The 21406-nt window shown below is 42.3% G+C and overlaps 1 protein-coding gene across 1 annotated transcript; it reads right to left on the bottom strand.

Annotated features, from left to right (window-relative positions):
* Positions 1-1428: 1428 nt before the first annotated feature.
* On the bottom strand, positions 1429-21110 carry LOC143764813 (pepsin A-like). Its single transcript, XM_077250794.1, has 9 exons — positions 21001-21110; positions 20210-20369; positions 16314-16431; positions 14222-14340; positions 8765-8964; positions 3790-3906; positions 3543-3687; positions 3366-3464; positions 1429-3254 (listed from the first exon to the last, which is right to left on the bottom strand). The coding sequence occupies exons 1-9, from the start codon at positions 21054-21056 to the stop codon at positions 3105-3107; spliced, it is 1164 nt and encodes a 387-aa protein (XP_077106909.1). The 5' UTR covers positions 21057-21110; the 3' UTR covers positions 1429-3104.
* Between the last annotated feature and the right edge of the window lie 296 nt (positions 21111-21406).

Below are 21406 nucleotides of genomic sequence, written 5' to 3'. Positions count from 1 at the left end.
AATAAAGTTTGCATCTGCCCCCGCGTCCCCCCCCAGTGCGCCGCCTGGCCCCTTGCCGCAGAATATACTCACCTAGCTCCCGCGATGTCTCCTCTGTCCTCTCAGTGCTGGCCCCTTCTCCTGTGTGAGCAGTCACGTGGGACCGCTCATTACAGTCAGGGAATATTCACTGACTGTAATGAGCGCTCCCACGTGACCGCTCACGCAGGAGAAGCTGCCAGCGCGGAGAGGACAGAGGAGACATCGCGGGAGCTAGGTGAGTATATTCTGCGGCAAGGGGCCAGGCGGCGCACTGGGGGGGGACGCGGGGGCACATGCAAACTTTATTTTTCACCCCCCCAAAAAAAAAAAAATTAAAAAAAATGATGTTTCATCTCTTCTCTCCGGCGGGGGAGAAGAGATGAATTCTGCCTTCAGCACCACATGCTGGGGGGACAGCGCTTAGTGTAGCGCTGTCTCTCCTGCACGGTCCGTGTGGTCCTCAGGGGGCACACGGGCGGCACACGGATGCCGCACGTATGTGCCACTTGAGCACACGGACATACGGACACGGATATCTCCGGTACCGGTTTTTCCGGTACCGGAAATATCAGGACGTGTGAAAGAGCCCTAACAAAGAGTTTGGGAAAAGCCAATTTCTGTCCCAAGCTGGTTGGGTGAGTTTGGTGTGGACAAACAACTGGTTTTCACAGTGCCTTGATCTCAACCCAATTATACACCTTTGGGATGAACTACTAGACTGTAGGTTGTGAGCCTGGCCCTTTTAGCCTACATCGGTGTCTGTCCTCATAAATCTTCTTCTGGACTAATGAGCAAAAATGTCCACAAACATAATCCAAACTCTTGTGCAATGCTATCCCAGAAGAGTTGAAGCTGCTTATGCTGCAAAGAGTGAACCAACTCCAAATGAATGCTTATGAAGTTATAATAGCATGTGATAAAAGGGTCCCAATACCTTTGTCCATATATTGTAGATTGGGTCTTGCATAACCCAACTGGAGCATAGATGCCAATTCTCCACATGTGAATGTGAAACAAAAATGTTGCAAATTCTGCCGTGCTTCTTATTGTAGGTATTTTAAAGCATTTTGGGTCCACTTTGTTGAAAATGGAAAATCTCTTTAAAATTAGTCTGTCAACCCAAACTGACGGTATAAACTAAGCACATTGTCGTAGGAATATAGTCCTTAAAAAAAATTGCATAAGTGTTCTAATCGCTGCCTCAATTCTGCGTAAACTAAAGTTAAATCTGATATGTTACTTAAGGTGCTGGGAGCACCCTGGGTGTGACCAAGAGGCTCACTGAAGTGTTTTTCTCAGCTGCAGTTTCATTTGTATATTTTGATCTCATCAAAACAAAGCTTGAGATTCTAATGGAACGCAGGTTATCCGTTCTTCAAAGCAATAACATTCTCTTGGCTGCCTGTTGTGAATTGCATACTTGTATTAATGTTGTAATACATATTTATATGATCATAATTTACATTACTTCATTTCCTCCTGATACATTCATCTGGTCACAGATATTGTTATCTCAACAGCAATTTTAAGCTTGGATTTCACAGATAACTTATTGGAAAGACCAGTAAAAGCACAACATATAACAATGTGGTGTAATAAAGATTTGTGGCCTTTAATTCTTCCCTTTTTTGTTATGTTTATTTTCACTGAAGCTGTGTGTCATGTGAGCGAAACACTTGTGCAATCCTGTCAACATATTACTGTAAGGCAACTATTTTAGAGTTGCTATTTTGCTGTTGAAAAGTAACCAACTCACAGACAGGAAACGGGCAACTCACGAGAGGTGTACATTACATGTAGAGCACAATCACATTGACAATCTGCAGATGTGATACTGTAGTGTGACATGGCAATCTGTATGTTAGACGCCAAAGTTGCCCTGTAGCACTAGCCTTAACATTAACTATTGATACTACTCTCCTCAACATTGGAATCGTAACATAAAAAAAGGAATTATGGAAATCACAGGATGGATAGACATGGTGCTGATATGCAAATGATGAAAACATGGAAATGAATATTTAAAAACATCTTGATTTAATGGTGTATTGTGTATGAGTGTCAGGTGCAGAAATATTCTCATACCACTGCTTCCATGATTGACACATTCTGTACTGCATGAGGAGGCTTGAATGGAGGTCTAGCCTCTTCAGGGACGTGTCCCGCTTTTGTCTTTGATGCAATCATAGCTGGATATTGGTCTGGAGGCTACTTGGGCAGCAGTATGAAGTGGCCTTTAAGAGAGAATGTCACACCGGTCCTACTCGGGATTATCCTGTGGGGTAGCATAATATACTAGAAGAATCCCTTTAGTCTTCATTCCAGGTACACTATCAGATCAGCCTTATATTGATTTGGTTGTTGAACTAGTGGTACAGACCTTTCTACAGAGTCCCAGGAGCCTTTTTTCAACATGATAACACTAGGATGCATGTTGCTTATGCCACTTCGAGCAGTCTGTGTGGCCCAAAAGTGCTTCCCATCGAACACATCGGTGATGTCATTGGTTGACAATTGCAAAAGAGCTGCCAGCAATGGATATTGCTGATTCACATCGCAGAACATTTCTCAGACAGCCATTAGTAACCTCAATGATAGCAGCGAAGTCATGTAAGTGTGTACTTTTCTGCCTGTGGTGTTCACACTCATTACTGTTAAATCGAGAGGTTTTGATAATTTTGTTCCCATTTTTCATCATTTTGTATATCATTAACATTTCTATACATCCTGTGATTTCCAAAAATCCGTGACTTTTCCTTCTTTGTGTTGCAATTTCAATGTTGAGGAGTGTATAGATTATGGTTAAAACTGGTTTGGTATGAATAATGCTTAAATAATTGTATGTTATACAACCATTATCCTCTCATCTTTTATATAAAGTCATTTTTTAATAAACAACTTAAAAGCATAAATTGATATTATGAACAACTGTTTTATTAGTCTGGTATTTTTACTAAATAAATTGCATTACATATTGAAAATTTGAAAGGTGTTGAAAAAACTTCTTTAGGAGAACCACTAAAGTCTGTTTAAGCAACGGCTCCTGATATGTTAGCGCAGGAAACAGAATGGGGAGATATTACTTATGCTATTGGAGCCAATGCTACATAATTATTGGCCCTATCAAACACCACGTAATATTCACGGATGAATATGTCTCCCAGAATCCATAAATCTCCTGAGTTGGTGGGCATATTCATGGACTGGAATCCACTGCTGCAACCTTCCTCACCCTGCAAAATAATATAACATGACAAAGGATGGGGTTAGTTCCCACAATAATGTAGCAGTAGGCCAATGCCCGTTGTTTTGTTTGATTAAGTAAGAGATTTTGTGTAACATACCTGGCGCACGTAGGCATTGGCGGGCAGTGGAAACTCCATTCCGTTGATGGTAATGATAATAGTTGGCATGTTGCTAATGTTGCTGCAGCTAATCACATACTGGGAATAACAAAGAAAACCCTTGAGTTATGTCCTACTCTTAATTACTCGGCCCACTTTGGTATGGGAATTACATACCTGGCCATTTGAAGCCTGACTTGCACCAATATAGTACTGAATGTTGGCAATGTCGTTGGATGGTCCAGCAAGAAGGGAAGTACCAGTATCCACAATGGCTTGGCAAGAGCCGCTACAAGCGATGGTCTGTCCATTGATTGATATGCTACACACAGGAACAGAAAGGATTGTTTACATCTTAATTGTAACAATTCTGATTCTCCACTGTAAACAACATGAATTTTATGATGGACAGTTCTTCTCTCACCTGTCAACAGTTATTTGCCAGTATGTTTCAGCAGTCAGAGGAATCCAGTTTAAACTCCCACTGTAATAAGAAGTGTCAACTCCACCGAACAGAACAAAGCTGCCACTCTCTCCTTGACTATAAAAGAAAAAGTATTGCTTAGGACTCTTACTATGAGAAAATGTATGCACATGCCTTTACGATGGTAAAACACAGCATCTGAAAATGTCATAAAGCATTTTTTTTGTCTGTATTCCATAGGTCACAACTACCAAGAACAGTATAATGTGCACTGTGGTCTGTTTGAAAACCAAAAATGTTTACTTGGAAATATATATTAATTCACGAGAATAGAGATATATACAAAAGTAAAATAATAATTATTAAACATAGGGATACAGAATAGAGAAAGGAAAAAAAGATAATGTGTAGCTAAAATCTAACTTTTATTCCATATGTGTTAAAATAGTAAATATAAAGTTACTGTACATGCATCCAATGGGGATGTACTGTATATTGGGTCACAAAGAAAATGTGTTTAAATAACCCAGTGATTCCTATAGGAGAAAGAATATGGGAGCTGTATTAACAAGCAAAAGGATTAAGACTGTTGTCCCCATAAATTAACAGTCAGACTGATCCAATGACAAATATGTCAGGGTCACCAAAAAACAGAGGTATAATTTTAAGTGCGTATTAATATAAAGGGCACAAACACTGAAGGATCTTTGGCATATAAATTGTTAGCGATGTGTCCGTATTTATATTGGTGCAGTGATCATCTGTATGAACCTGCAATAGGGCAGCAAGCAATTGAATATCACCCTGGGTTAATGCATTATGGAGTAATATGGGGCAGCTGCCCCATAATTGGGAATTATATTGATTTTGTGGCGCACACCTGATGGGGGCAATCGCTACCTGAAAGCTGCTGCCGGTAGTACTGTCCTGCGGCAGTGGTAATGTATATGTACCGCTCAATATTGCATAAATATTAGCTTGTAACATTTAGGTTATAATTTTTGATAAGTCCAACTGGGCGTTACCAGAGGTTCTTCTCTGGGACATGTACTTTATTTTTTCTTTTTTTCTAAAATGTTTTACTTTTATTTTCCGATATGCATTGTGTCTCTATTTTTTGTGATCTCTGGTTGGGTGAGGGCTTATTTTTTGCGTGTCGAGCTGACATTTTTAATGATACCATTTTCGTGCAGATATGATCTTTTGATCGCCCTTTATTGCATTTTAATGCAATGTTGCGGCGACCAAAAAACTTAATTCTGGTGTTTTTACTTTTTTCTCGTTACGCCGTTTAGTGATCAGGTTAATTCTTTTTTTATATAGATCGGCCGATTCTGAACGCGGTGATACAAAATGTGTATGTTTGATTTTTTTAATTTTTATCTTGAATGGGGCGAAAGGGGGGTGATTTGAGCTTTTATATATTTTTTAATATTTTTAAACTTTTTTTTCTACTTTTGGCATGCTTCCATAGTCTCCATGGGAGACTAGAAGCTGCTATAACTCGATCAGCTCTGTTACATACAGGCGATGATCAGATCACCTGTATGTAGCAAAATTCCTCACTTACTATGAGCGCCGACCACCAGGAGGCGTTCACAACAATCCGGCAGTGACAACCATAGAGGTCTGCTGGAGACCACTGGTTGTCATACCAACCCATCGGCGGCCCGCGGTCATGTGAGACATGGGCCCCGGATGCCTGAAGCCTGTTTTAAATGCTGCTGTCAGAGTTTGACAGCAGCATTTAACAGCCATGGGTGGATTGCGATTCCATTCGCAGCTGTTAGAGGCACATGTGAGCTCAGCACTGGAGCTCACATCAAAGGGAAGGAGTCCGACATCAGCGTACTATTATGCCCCTTGTCTGAAAGGAGGTAAACTGACCTGCATGTAATTCTCATGCTTGATGACATGAGGGTGACCTAGTAAGTCCAAGAACCTGCCCCTATGTTTGGGTATCAATTTTTGGCCATGCTTATTTATGAATAGCTGCAAAGTTCCTGCCACTTTGACCAGGCCAACCACCAAGGGGTTTCAAGCTGGTCTCTACCCTTCCAGGGTTTCAGTAGCTTGCTATAATATGTGGGAAAGGCCTTAATTTCCCTGGTCAGTGAACTTTATAGTTGACCTCTCCCACGGTTTCCAAAACTCTATAAGGCACCTGCCACTGGGTAATGAACTTGTTCTCCCCCTGTGGGCACTAACACAAATACCCAATCCCTAGACTTAAATTGTCTCGCTCGACCCGACCAATTACACGCCCTGGATTTTATCTCTTGGGCCTTCAGCAAGCGCTTTTTAACCTGTCCTTTCACTTTGTTCATGGAGCGCCCTCACTGCCGCAGGGCCGAGGGGTACCCGGTACCGGGCCTCTCTGTCTCAGTTCTGGGGTTGTCACGGTGGCTAGACCCAGCCCGTGACCCTGCTGAGGGGCGTCCAATGAAGGTGGAGAGTGTGATGAGGTTGTGGTGCGGTGCAGGTCGCAGTAAATAATGAGGACACCAGGTTGCAGTCTCTTTACCTCTTTACTGAAGGCTTCAGGATCCTCAGTCCGGAATACGGTTAACCGGGCTGCGTGAGTCCGGCCGGTCCGATGGCACCTCCAGAGTTCCCTTTGCAGGTGGAAATCTGTGCCTACCTTCTAGCGCTTGTGTGTTGTGGTCCTCCCCTGCTGTGCTTACAGGATAGTCCCCACAACTGTTGTGTCTGTTTCTGAAGTTCCCTCACAACTCGATTTTGATGTTCTTCGTCCCCCCAGATGATATGGCTAGGACGCACCCGTATGACGGGTAGGCTTGGAACTCTTCCGGGACCCTAGTGTCGCCCCTCTCCAACTGTTGCCCCCTATGTCTTCTTAGGTGATTTGAGTGAGACAGCCCGCCTATAACTGACTGTCCTGCCGTTGGTTTGAAGTAAGGCCTGGAGCTCAATACTTCCTCGGCGTTTCCGGCCACCGGCTACGCGCCTCAGTAGGATGTTGCCTTGTCTTACAGCACGACTCCTACTGGTGTTTCTCCTTGTTGCGTTGATCTCGTTTCTCACTCAGTACAATAAACCTCGCTTCTTGTCCTTTCTTGGGGTACCGCCGCGATGAAGTGCAGGCGCGGTCCCGTAACATTCTTTCCTGTTTGCTAGGCCTCTGTCAGGATCCCACCCCTGACAGGGACCCCCCTGAATCTTCCCCTGCAACACCCTCTGCCACAGGATGTTGCCTGGTTCCAACCCAGTCAGCTTCTCTCTAACTTCCTATCTAACCCCCAGTTTTACCAGACTGTGAGGAGTGGCCTAATACATAGCACCCTTAGCTCCCCCTGGAGGCCAGACTGTGAAGTGTATTGGTGTCTGTGATACCTGGTCAGGTGAACTCCTTCAGTGCCATCAGACGTACCATAGCCCCCCTTAGCGGCTGTTATGGACCTGGTGGTTAGGAGCACCCGGAATGACCTGATGAGTAAACTCAAAATCGGGACTAGCTCTGGGGAAGTGGGAACTCTGCTGACCGCAAACCCTACTCCTATCACACACACTAGAAATAGCCGTGGAGCGTACCTAACTCTCCCTAGACGCCTCTTCACAGCCTAAGAGCTAACTACACCTAAAGATAGAAATGGAAGCCTTACCTTGCCTCAGAGAAATTCCCCAAAGGTAAAGGCAGACCCCCACATATATTGACTGTGAGTTAAGAGGAAAGTCACAAACACAGGAATGAAACAGGTTTTAGCAAAGGAGGCCAGATTTCACTAAATAGTCAGAGGATAGAAAAGGGAACTACGCGGTCAGCACAAAAGACTACAAAAAAACACGCAGAGTAAGCAAAAAGACTCCCCACACCGACTCACGGTGTGGAGGTGCCACTCTGCACCCCAGAGCTTCCAGCTAGCAAAGGAATATCATGATAGCAAGCCGGACTAGAAATAACAGTACTAAGAAATATATTCAGGAAGCAGTAACAACAAATGAACTAGCAAAGACTTAGCTTCTGCTGGAGTAGACAGGTCCTCAGAGAAGGCCAAGAGAGATCTGAACCAATACTGGAACATTGACAGCTGGCATGAAGTAACGATCTGAGTGGAGTTAAATAGGAAGCCAGCATAGAAATAAACGAGAGCAGCTGATAAAGCCAACCTCAGTGACCAGCAGTTCCGCTCGAAGCCACCAGAGGGAGTCCAAGAGCTGAACTAACCAAAGTACCATTCATGACCACAGGAGGGAGTCCGAGAACGGAATTCACAACAGCGGTGGAGCATCAGTACTGCAACGACCAGGACTCTGGGGCGCTGCACTCACACGACACAACAAACCAATATGCCTCATCCCTTGTGGAAACCGATTATCTGCTTCCATCTTCTGGGTAACCCCATTTAGCACCACTAAGATTTTTCAGAGTAACTTTTTTGCTGTTAAGTCTCTGAGCTGGGCCATCCCAAAGTTGTCCTGGGACTTCTGCAGGTCAGGGATATTGGCTTCAGATGATGATTCCTGATTCTTCTTTCTAGTCAGTACAGGGAATGTGTCTTTACCATATCTGACTCCTGATAGCGTACTGGACTACTGGGTGCTAGAACTTTAACCCATAAATCTCAGAACAAAGGAAACTCTCGATCGATAACAATAGCATGCAACAAGTCCTTGACCACTCCCACTTTGTGGGACATGGAACCACAGTCTGTGTATGTAGACCTGGGCCATGGGATAGTTCTTGTCATCTCCATGAATACACCTTATCCCCTTCAGGGACTAGTACATGCGGAAATGTGGCCTTTGCCAGGGTTACCAAACTCCCTGTGCACTCAGCAGCTCCATTCAAACCGTTTACATTTGACCACAGCCAGAGCAAATAGTTGATCAGTGGTTTTTGCCAAGTGTTGGACCCCCACCTATCTGCTATTGATGACTTATCCTGTAGATGGGCAATCAAATATATATACTAGGACAAGACCTTTAACCAAAGAAAAATTAATTCTGAACTTACGAGCTTAGATAGACAGAGAAGAGGTTTTGGGGAATCAGGCCCTGGCTCCACATATTGTCAAAGACTGGAGTAGCTTGAGAAGATGCCAGACTTGGAAATGCAAGCCCCAATATTCCATCGAATGGTGAATAGTAAAGGAAGCTGCCGGGCTCAGTTTCACTCAAACCAAATATCTGGTTTGTGACTTCTATGTTTCCAACCTACAAATTGGAAAAGAAAGTAACAGTAAAAAGTTACATACAAAAGAACACTGCTTCATTTTTAATGAAAAATTTATGAAGACTATTTTGTTATAGTAGCAAAACAAGATAAAGTTAAAGGGAACCTGTTACGTCCCAAAACGCTATGAGTGAAGTTGCGTTGGCCACACCTCTATAACTGAAAGACAAAGGCTGCTGGGAGGAATAAAGTTAGTTTCCTTCCGGCAGCCGGGCTTTCAGTGCGGCAGCTGCCCAGCTGTAGAATGCTATTAACCTGCTGATTATCCTCATATCTGCAGATTAATAGCATTTTAGAACATGAAATGGGTCCCCCTTAAAAGAAAATGACCTATTGTTTAAAACAGATTTTTGTGTTAAATGTATTTTTCTTTTTCTTTTTACATTTTTGCCAATTTTTTTTCTCCATGTAACAATCTATTTAAAAAATAAAAATCTTGCCATTTTCACACTGGGCACTCGATTAGTAAATAGAGATGAGCAAATTAATTCAATGGAAATTCACTGTTTGATTTGTTGAAAAATTAAACAATTTGTGATTTGAATCACACAAATCACCAAAAAAGTCCACCACCATTTTCTCATGATGTAGGAGATTGCATCAGCCAGAGAAGTCTCATGTGATATGGGTCAATCATAGCCTGTATAAAACCAAGGTAAGGACAGCTCATGTCTTAGCATTTCAGAAGGGAAAGAAAGTCATAAAATATTGGACAAATACTACAGACAGTGTGTGTTGTACAAATGTAGCAGCAAAAAAAGATGAATTTACTAGTTTGTGAATAATATACAGATTTGTTGGCTTATTTCCTTCCTCTATGACCAGCTCCTTTGTACTGGTTCATACATGCCCAATGCTGTGATAACCCAGGAAAATCTTGGGCATCCTCACCCAAAGCCTGTTAAGGTCAGCTCAGGTAGTCATCTGAGTATAGATATCGCTTTGCTCTCAGCTATCATGTGCTTGTCACTTTTCACTTGGCTTAAACTCATGTCAGATGGCAAATTTTCCCCTGCTACATCCGTCTTCCATTGAACTACTTGCCTTTATTCCCAAGCTCAGCCCAATTTACCCAGGTGTAAGTCCACATTTATCTCTGCAATCAAGTTTCTACTTTATCAACGTCCTGTTTATGCTTTTGTTGCTGAAATCAAGGTAATGCACAGCCACGTAGTACATAGCACGTCCACGTAGTATATAGCACAGCCCACGGAGTATATAATAGCCCACTGAGTATATAGCACAGCCCACAGAGTGTATAACAGCCCACATAGCATATAACAGCCACGTAGTTTATAACAGCCCACGTAGCATATAACAGCCCACGCACGCAGTATATAACATAGCCCACATAGTGTATAACACAGCCCACGTAGTGTATAACACAGCTCACGTAGTATATAACAGCCCACGTAGTGTATAATACAGCCCACGTAGTATATAGCACAGCCCACATAGTATATAACAGCCCATGTAGTGTATAACACAGCCACGTAGTATATAGCACAGCCATGTAGTATATTGCACAGCCCACGTAGTATATAGCAATGTGAGCATCATATCCCTGTTAAAAAAAAAAGAATTAAAATAAAAAATAGTTTCGGATCCAGGCGAAGCGTTTACCGATGCTCCTCGCGCGCTCCGGTCACAAGAGTGCATTACGGTCTCGCGAGATGATGACGTAGCGGTCTCGCGATACCGCTACGTCATCATCTCGCGAGATCGCAATGCATGGAGCGGTCACCTGAGCGTCGCGAGGAGCGGGAAAGGCCTGTTCTGGATCCGAGGGGCCGACGGATGTGAGTATATAACTATTTTTTTATTATTATTATTTTTAACATTAGATCTTTTTACTATTGATGCTGCATAGGCAGCATCAATAGTAAAAAGTTGGTCACACAGGGTTAATAGCAGCATTAACGGAGTGCGTTACACCACGGCATAACGCGGTCCGTTAACGCTGCCATTAACCCCTTCATGACCTTGGGATTTTCCGTTTTTCCGTGTTCGTTTTTCGCTCCCCTCCCTCCCAGAGCCATAAATTTTCAATATGGCCATGTGAGGGCCTATTTTTGCGAAACAAGTTGTACTTTTGAACAACATCATTGGTTTTAGCATGTCGTGTACTAGAAAACGGGAAAAAAATTCCAAGTGTGGTGAAATTGCAAAAAAAGTGCAGTCCCACACTTAGTTTTTTGTTTGGCTTTTTTGCTAGGTTCACTTAATGCTAAAACTGACCTGCCATTATGATTCTCCAGGTCATTACGAGTTCATAGACACCTAACATGACTAGGTTCTTTTTTATCTAAGTGGTGAAAAAAAATTCCAAACTTTGCTAAAAAAAAATAAAATGTGCCATTTTCCGATACCCGTAGTGTCTCCATTTTTCATGATCTGGGGTCGGTTGAGGGCTTATTTTTTGCGTGCTGAGCTGGCATTTTAATGATACCATTTCAGTGCAGATACGTTCTTTTGATCGCCCGTTATTGCATTTTAATGCAGTGTCGCGGCGACCAAAAAAACGTAATTCTGGCGTTTACATTTCTTTTCTCTCTACGCTGTTTAGCGATCAGGTTAATGCTTTTTTTTAATTGATAGATCGGGCGATTCTGAACGCGGCGATACCGCGTGATTTAAACTTTTATATTTTTTTTATTTTTTTCACATTTTTTTAACTTTTTTTTTTTTTACTTTTGCCATGCTTCAATAGCCTAGGAGGCTAGAAGCTGGCACAACGTGATTGGCTCTGCTACATAGCAGCGATCATCAGATCGCTGCTATGCAGCAGAAATGGAGGTGTGCTATGAGCGCCGACCACAGGGTGGCGCTCACAGCTACTGGGGATCAGTAACCATAGAGGTCTCAAGGACCTCTATGGTTACTATTCAGAAGCATCGCTGACCCCCGATCATGTGACGGGGTCAGCGATGCGTTCATTTCCGGCCGCCCGGCCGGAAGCGCCGGTTAAATGACGCTGTCTGCATTTGACAGCGGTATTTAACTAGTTAATAGCGGCGGGTGAATCGCAATTTCACCCGCCGCTATTGCGGGCACATGTCAGCTGTTCAAAACAGCTGACATGTCCCAGCTTTGATGCAGACTCACCGCTGGAGCCCTGCATCAAAGCGGGGGTTCTGACCTCGGACGTACTGTCCCGTCCGAGGTCAGAAAGGGGTTAACCCTGTGTGAGCGCTGACTGGAGGGGAGTAAGGAGCGGCCATTTTGCCGCCGGACTGTTCCTGTCGCTGATTGGTCATGGCTGTTTTGCCGTGACCAATCAGGGACTTGGGATTTCCGTTACAGACAGAAAGACAGACAGAAAGAAGGAAGTGACCCTTAGACAATTATATAGTAGATACAGCAAATCACTCATCTCAGTCAGAGCAGGATCGTGTTCTTTCCGACAGCGACACTGTCAGTTTGAGTCAGTTTTCTGCACAGTCCTCCACTGCCTTAACTGTTCATCTTTTACACTGCAGACTTTTAATTCCATCAATGGGACCTATATTTTTTACCCCTGAATTTCTTAAGTTTCAGCATTACAGATTCTAAGGAAGATATTTCACAACTTCTTCTAGTTGATGTATTGAATAAAATGAACAATTAGTGTTTGTACTCTGATGGCATGGGGTTGAAGGAGATGGAAAACAAAATTTGAAATACATAGCAGTGTTGGTGGCTTTGTAAGCCATTGTAGTAAGGCTACTTTCACACTAGCGTCGTGCACTGCACTTCGCTATGCGACATTGCAGCGCATCGACGCTAGCGTTCAAAGCGCCGCACAACGGGGGCAGTGGATGCAGTTTTACATCGCATCCGCTGCCCCATTGTGAGGTGCGGGGAGGCGGGGGGGTTCCGGCCGCGCATGCGCGTTCGGAAAAGACGGGAACGACGCACAAAAAAAGTTACTGCGCGTTCGGAAAAGACGGGAATGACGCACAAAAAAAGTTACATGTAACTTTTTTTGTGGCGACGGTCCGACGCAACACGACGCAACCATCGCACGACGGTTGCAACGTGTCGCACTGCATCGCTAATACACGTCTATGGAGAAAAAATGCATCCTGCAAGCACTTTTGCAGGATGCGTTTTTTCTCCAGAACGGCGCATAGCGACGTGCAGTGTACCACGCTAGTGTGAAAGTAGCCAAAAGGGACTGGCAGTGACAGCCAATGTGATAGTGGTTTTAGGCTACTTTCACACATCAGGTTTTTTGCATCAGGCACAATCCGGCGAATGTTGGAAAAAATGGATCCGGCGCAGATTGTGAAAAACTGATGCGAGGGATCCGACTAGCATATCCAGATAATTGAATAAAAAAAATTTAGCACATGCTCAGTTTAAAAAAACGGAATCCAGCGCTGGAATCCGTCATTTTCCGGATCCGGCACCTTCTGGCTCCCATAGGCTTCCATTCTAGCAAACAGCCGGAAGTGCCAGATCCGGTGCTTTCGGCTTTTTCGCCAGAGACAAAAAAACGTTGCTATGGACGTTTTTTCCGGCAACGGCAGATTAAACCGGACGAAACACAAGGTCATCCGGCACAATCCGGCACTAATACAAGTCTATAGGAAAAAAAACGGATCCGGCGGCAACAATAATTTTTCGAAAATTAGCCGGATCAAGCCTGACGGCGAAAGCCTGATGTGTGAAAGTAGCCTTATTCAGGGCATAGCTAAAGATAATAATCAGGACAGGAGACAATGAGCTCAAGACATTTCCCACATTCAGTGAACCGAGAGCCAAGTCTGGGATAATGACAATGATGATTTTGTGATGAATAGGACTTTGGCCCAAGATCAGGCTGATGAGGAAGTGATGTAAGGAGGGTAGTCCCTTCAATGATGAAGAGGAGAGCCAACATCTGGTCAAACGATCTTCCAATGTCAGATCTGCTTTTTTTTACAGGAACCAATGCTGTTGGTGGAGGAGGCTTAGCAGTGCATGAAAGCTCTGGTCTTCATCATATTACTATAACTTGTAATTTATACATGGAAATCCCTGCTGTCACTTGGCTTACAAATTCAGGGGGCTGTCTTGTGACTGAGTCTTCGCTACATAGATAGCTGTCAGGCACTAATTAGTACAACCACTTTGGAGCTCTGAGCCAGTAAAGAGAGATTCTGAATCTCCGCTAACAAAACTGTATACCAATCTGCTAATCTCCTTCTGTTAGATATTTATGATTTGTAATACAGCATATTTAGTAACTGAAATACAATGCACACAAATGCTTACTTGTAAAGTATCATATCCAAGGAAGCCAGTCATACTTCCAGTTCCATACTGGATGGATACTGGAGTGTTGGTACCTTGAAATGTTGATGACTGCTCTGGGTTGAACATATGGTGACTGGCTAAAAAAGAAAGTCATGTTTAGATACAGTATTTTGCTCGAAACATAAATATAACAAAACATTTGTACAAGATATCTTTCCTATTTATTTTATTTATCTATTTGGAGATGAACACTTTCTATAAAAGCCATTATACATCGGACAAGTGATGCCATCTTTGCAATAATCCTTACATCATACCTGCTGTTTCAGGTGACTTTTCATGTCATGCTGCCATATGTTTGTATACTATATCTGCCCATTGCATCACCTGCATCCTGCACATTTACCAGTTTTCTCCTCTCTAGGCTTTTTGTCAAATTTCAGTTTTCTGTGAGTTAGTAGATGAAAGCTGGATGCTAAAATATCTCATACACTGCATACAGAGTTATTAGGCCGGGTGCCCACGATCCAGAAGGTTCAGCACTTTGGACACAGCCTATGTTCGCTGCATCCAAAGTGCTGCCGTCCACTGAACGCAGGTGAATCCGCATGTGTTCCCTGAACGCGTCCAATACATTGTATTGGGGAAATTTCTCTTGAGGAGAAATTGACATACTACAGTCTGGAGAGACACGCCGCATGTATGTCTCTGTGGGTGAGCTGTGGGTATCCATGGACGCATAGTGGGCATGGGATTTCTTGAAATTCCATCCACTATGCTGTAACACCTGAACGCTGCACAAGTATGCAGCGTCCAACCCGCAGCATTTATTGATCATCTGCATATACCACTTGGATTTTCTAGGCTCCTATCTCCCTGTAAACGATAAGAAGAAACAGTATGGACTTTGTAAAGCAGTACTGAGCATTGTAGCTGTGAATCCTTTTCTAGGGTGAGATTAAAAAAGAAAAAAAATTGTAATATACTGCAGCATAGTCTGTATGTGTTTAATCCTGCCTCTCTCTTTAAATCCCTTTTCCACTTCTCTCTTTACTTCACAAACTTTAATGAGCAACTGTGACCTGATCCCCCAGTGATTTGTCAGTCTTGGATTTCAGGTATTTCTGAAAAAACGATCAACTTAGGAGACACTGGCTCATAAGTGGAAGGAAAAGCTGTTCATAAGTAGAGAAAAAATATTTCCCCAATAGGGTCTATGAAAAACATTCTATTACACTGTGTTACAAGTGCACAAGGTTTTGTCCCTCGGACAATTTTGAGTGTTCCTGACTGATTGTTTCATGCTGATTTCAGAAATTACTTCAGATTGTTCCTATCACCTAAGGTTTTTGAGAAATGATATGAAACATTATAATATGTTATAATTCTAAAAACTCATATGAACTTTTTCTGAATTTTCCACTGAAATAAAATAAATCGCTGATCTACACATATGCAAGCACTTATTATGCGAATTGCGAGCAGGCACAGTGAATCATTCGGCTGACCGTGTACGGAGCATACCACATCTCCTGGGCAGGGGAGAAATCAAAAGACAATACTGAAATTACAGTAGGGGATCACCGAGGATTAATTTTGTAAGGTAAAATATTTCACTGACTGTTTTTAAACAATATTTTGATGTTGTTGATGGCAGATTGCTTGGTTGATCTGAGCATCGCTCCTATGTAGCAGAGGCAATTGCGCTATGAGAGCTTCTAGCCTCTTGTGGAGGCTATTGAAGCATGCCAAAATTTTAAAAACAAGTGTTTAAAAATATAGGCAGAGGTTTCTGCTTTGAAAAATGCCTTTTTGAAAAAATTCAAGGATGTTTCTTTGCCTCTTGATTGTTTATTAATGGACTACAGTACTTTGCATTGAGCTGGTATTATAGCGACACAAACTATATATTATTTTACTTTGTCTGCTATAAAACGGACTCCACGAGGTCTCCTGAGCATGATGACTAACTGTGGTAGGATTAAAACCTGTCAGAAGCTTTAAACAGAGGCATAGGTAATTCTTATTTAGATTATACTGTATCAATGAGAACGCAGTAGGAAGTATAGTCGCACAAGAATTAAAAAAAAATGATAGATGAATTGCTTACTGCAAGCTTGACTGGAGCAGTAAACTGAGGGCACCCATAAATTGGAAGATCCTGTATCAAATATGACTGTGAAGGACTGTGGTGGAGTTCCAAGGGAGATGGTTCCAAAATATTCAATCTAGAAAAAGCAAAATATGAATGAAGAGAATTTCAGTTAAGAGATTCTAGATGTTAAATTAATGTAAAATAGATGTTAAGCAATAATTGGCTACAGATTTAAGTCATAAAGTCTTTTCAGATTCTTGTGCACATGTAACCATTGCTTTTTAAATTTATGCCATGGTGCCAACTTGGGGAAGCTGCTAAGCATGTCTTGCAATAGACAAAACAACTAGAAGGGCTTCTAAATCTAAATGCAATAACGCTGGCTTAGGAAAGTGTCTGGGATCCCTATATGATAATGCCACAGTCCCGGCTTAGGGAAGTGTCTGCATATGTCTGGGATCCCTATATGCCACAGTCCCGGCTTAGGGAAGGGTCTGCATATGCCTGGGATCCCTATATATCACAGTGCCGGCTTAGGGAAGTGTCTGCATATGTCTGGGATCCCTATATGTCACAGTGCCGGTTTAGGGAAGTGTCTGCATATGTCTGGGATCCCTATACAGTACAGACCAAAAGTTTGGACATATCTTCTCATTTAAAGATTTTTCTGTATTTTCATGACTATGAAAATTGTACATTCACACTGAAGGCATCAAAACTGTGAATTAACACATATGGAATTATATACTTAACAAAAAAGTGTGAAGCAACTGAAATTATGTCTTATGTTCTAGTTTCTTCAAAGTAGCCACCTTTTGCTTTGATGACTGCTTTGCACACTCTTGGCATTCTCTTGATGAGCTTCAAGAGGTAGCCACCGGGAATGGTTTTCACTTCGCAGGTGTGCCCTGTCAGGTTTAATAAGTGGGATTTCTTGAATTATAAATGGTGTTGGGACCATCAGTTGTGTTGTGCAGACGTCTGGTGGATACACAGCTGATAGTCCTACTGAATAGACTGTTAGGATTTGTATCATGGCAAGAAAAAAACAGCTAAGTAAAGAAAAACGAGTGGCCACCATTACTTTAAGAAATGAAGGTCAGTCAGTCTGAAAAATTGGGAAAACTTTGAAAGTGTCCCCAAGTGCAGTGGCAAAAACCATCAAGCGCTACAAAGAAACTGGCTCACATGAGGACCACCCCAGGAAAGGAAGACCAAGAGTCACCTCTGCTTCTGAGGATAAGTTTATCCGAGTCACCATCCTCAGAAATTGCAGATTAACAGCAGCTCAGATTAGAGACCAGGTCAATGCCACACAGAGTTCTAGCAGCAGACACATCTCTACAACAACTGTTAAGAGGAGACTTTGTGCAGCAGGCCTTCATGGTAAAATAGCTGCTAGGAAACCACTGCTAAGGACAGGCAACAAGCAGAAGAGACTGGTTTGGACTAAAGAACACAAGGAATGGACATTAGACCAGTGGAAATCTGTGCTTTGGTCTGATGAACCAGCATGGCTACCACAGCATCTTGCAGCAGAATGCTATTCCATCCGGTTTGCATTTAGTTGGACCATCGTTTATTTTACAACAGGACAATGACACCAAACACACCTCCAGGCTGTGTAAGGGCTATTTGACCAAGGAGGAGAGTGATGAGGTGCTACGCCAGATGACCTGGCCTCCACAGTCACCAGACCTGAACCCAATCGAGATCGTTTGGGGTGAGCTGGACTGCAGAGTGAAGGCAAAAGGGCCAACAAGTGCTAAGCATCTCTGGGAACTCCTTCAAGATTGTTGGAAGACCATTCCCGGTGACTACCTCTTGAAGCTCATCAAGAGAATGCCAAGAGTGTGCAAAGCAGTCATCAAAGCAAAAGGTGGCTAATTTGAAGAACCTAGAATATAAGACATAATTTCAGTTGTTTCACACTTTTTTGAAAATACAGAAAAATCTTTAAATGAGAAGGTGTGTCCAAACTTTTGGTCTATACTGTATGTCACAGTGCCGGCTTAGGGAAGTGTCTGCATATGTCTGGGATCCCTATATGCCACACTTTCAACTTAGGGAAGTGTCTGCATATGTCTGGGATCCCTGTATGTCACAGTGCCGGCTTAGGGAAGTGTCTGCATATATCTGCAGGGCTGGTGTCAGCACCCGGGCAAGTGTCTGGGCCCTGAGCAGGCGGGGGCCCAATCGCCATCGGGGACACCAGTACTCTATGGGGGCCGGTGCCAGTGCCAACGCCCGTGAGTGGGCTCCACCCCGCTTGCTCAGGACCCCAGTACTTGCGACACTTACCTCTCCCCGATCCACCACTCCGGTGTCTTCCACGTCTACTGACTGACGTTTCAGGGCAGAGGGCACGATTGTGTGATTAGTGTGCGCCCTCTGCCTGAACAGTTACAGTGCAGAGAGCCAGAGGTCAGCGATACTGAGGAGTCTGGAGCAGAGCAGCGGTCAGCGAGGAGAGGTGAGTATTTCATTTTATTTTTTTATGTTTGGAGCCATATATGGGGCCCATTATATATGAAGCATTATATGGGGCTCATTATATTTGGAGCATTATATGGGGCCCATCATATACTGGAGCATCATATGGGGCCCATTATATGTGGAGCAATATATGGGGCCCATTCTGTATGGAACAATATATGGGGCCCATCATCTATTGTATAGAGCATTATGGGGCCTATTCTGTATGAAACATTATATAAAGCCCATTTTGTATGGAGAATTATATGGGGTACATTATTCTGTATTTAGCACTATGTAGTGCCCATAATACTGCATGAAGCAATATATGGGGCTCATTATTCTGTTTGGAGCAATAAGGGGGGGCCCATAATACTGCAAGGAGCAATATATGGGGCTCATTATTCTGTATGGAGCACTATGTGGTGCCAATAATACTGTATGGAGCAATATATGGGGTTCATTATTCTGTATAGAGTACTATGTGGTTCCCATAATACTGTATGGAGATATATATGGGGCTCATTCTGTATGGAGCACTATGTGGTTCCCATAATACTGCATGGAGCAATATATGGGGCTCATTATTCTGTTTGGAGCAATATATGGGGCTCATTATTCTGTATGGAGCACTATGTGGTGCCAATAATACTATATGGAGCAATATATGGGGTTTATTATTTGTATGGAGCACTATGTGGTGCCCATAATACTGTATGGAGAACTATACTGTCCAGTTTCTGACCTACTGTAGAATTTACAATAGATATCACTCATGTAATGTAAGAAGTGAAATCTTTGGCATTGTACTATACCTATATTTCTCTGCTGTGTCTGTGCATCAGAATTGTGGTATGTTTTAAAGGGGGGGGGGCACTGAGATACTTTAGCCTGTGGCCCATGAAACCCTGTTAATGGGAATGCCAGTTTACCCCACTCGCCACTGTCTCGGTCTTGACGCACGAACATTGATGTGCTCAAGGTGCTGATTGTCTCATTTCCTCAGTTTTCTCCCTGCTCTGGGTCTACATCATAGCTTTTCTGGGGCACTGAGACTAGCACGTCACTAGTATGTACAGACAATTGGACTGCTCTGTGTCAGAATGAACCTCGAAGTATCAGGAAAAAACAGCATTTTAAACACATTTAAACACATTTTGACATGGCTGACCAACTTGTACAAATTGTGTACAAATCTATTTTAAATTTGTAAATTGAAAATAAATATTACCTTCAATTAAATAGACATACGACATAAGATTATGCTACGTTAAATTGCTTTGATTTTTATTACCACCTCAAAGTAATGTTGTAAAATAAAAATGAAAAGTATTAATATATTGAAGTAATACATTTAAAATTTATTTTTGGACAAAGAATTGTAATAATGCTGTGATTTTTTTTTTTTTAGATATATATAAACATTTTTTACATACATCCATATAGTTCTGAAGAGGTTCAGCTGATGACTCAGCTAAGTTGGAGACGGGAAAATATTTAGTTGCTGGATTGTAAGGATGTTTGTGTAAGTAGTCGCCCAGTAATCCCAATCTGTTTAGACGACTGCGGAGGGATTCTCCCTTTCTCAAGGGGACTCTATTAGAAGAAATTAGTAGATTATTAGATTAATAATGCATTATTTATACATAAAATGGGACATTCACATACTTTAAAGACTAACTGTTCTTTTAATTTTTATTTAATAAATCAATAGCATAAATGAAAATAAGCAACTTTGCAATATATCTGATCAGAGAAATCTGCGTCTTTCTCCTCCTGGACTGATATTTCACTCTCCATTCATGGGTAACATCTTTAAAATCTGCATTCAGTGAAGACTGATTTTGCCATTACTGAGATCGGAGATGACAGTTGGTGCTCTTAAAATTCTATGGTAAGGGGGAGGAGCTAGAGGCCGACACACAGTCTACTGCAGGTTATGGAACTTTACAAGGAGCATCTGCCATCTGCTGTCTGTTATGTGAAAGTGATAAGATACAGACTTTACACATGTTACCTATGAATTGAGAGCGAAGGATTAATCCAACAGGAGAAAGAAGCCGATTTCTCCGATAAGATATATTATAAAGTTGCTTATTTTCATTTGTACTATTGATTTATGAAATTAAAATGTCGCTTAATCTGTAAATGTACCCAGCCCATGCTACATCTTATAAACAGACTCAAAAACCACATAGATGATACAAATAAAATCGGCTTCACTTACTTGACCACATCACATCCTGCCAGAGATATTATCCCCAAGAGAAGGAGCAACTTCATGTTTGCAGAGTGTAGTTAAGATATGTAAATGAAAAAACTGACTTTCCTTACAATGAAGCGCACTCGGGCAGCAGTTATATATACTCCTTGTAATCCCCTCCTTAGCATTCAGTAACACCAAATCTGATGGGAATTCTTCCATCACCTTGATGAAGGGGATTTGATCTGATATCTTCCAGTTTAGAACTGGTTATTTGGGCTGTATGGAAACTTATCATAAATTGTTTTATTGAAATTGTTCACAGTTTGATAAAATGTGTGATAAAATCATGAAGCAAATACAATTATCTATGTCCTCCAAATTGATATTTGTTTACTGCCCAGCAAATTAAATCCATTTGATCCAGGAG

Source organism: Ranitomeya variabilis, chromosome 4, assembly GCF_051348905.1.
Source record: "Ranitomeya variabilis isolate aRanVar5 chromosome 4, aRanVar5.hap1, whole genome shotgun sequence".
Classification (NCBI taxonomy): domain Eukaryota; kingdom Metazoa; phylum Chordata; class Amphibia; order Anura; family Dendrobatidae; genus Ranitomeya; species Ranitomeya variabilis.
The sequence above is the reverse complement of the archived record's forward strand: the minus strand, read 5'-3'. Positions and strand labels throughout refer to the sequence as shown.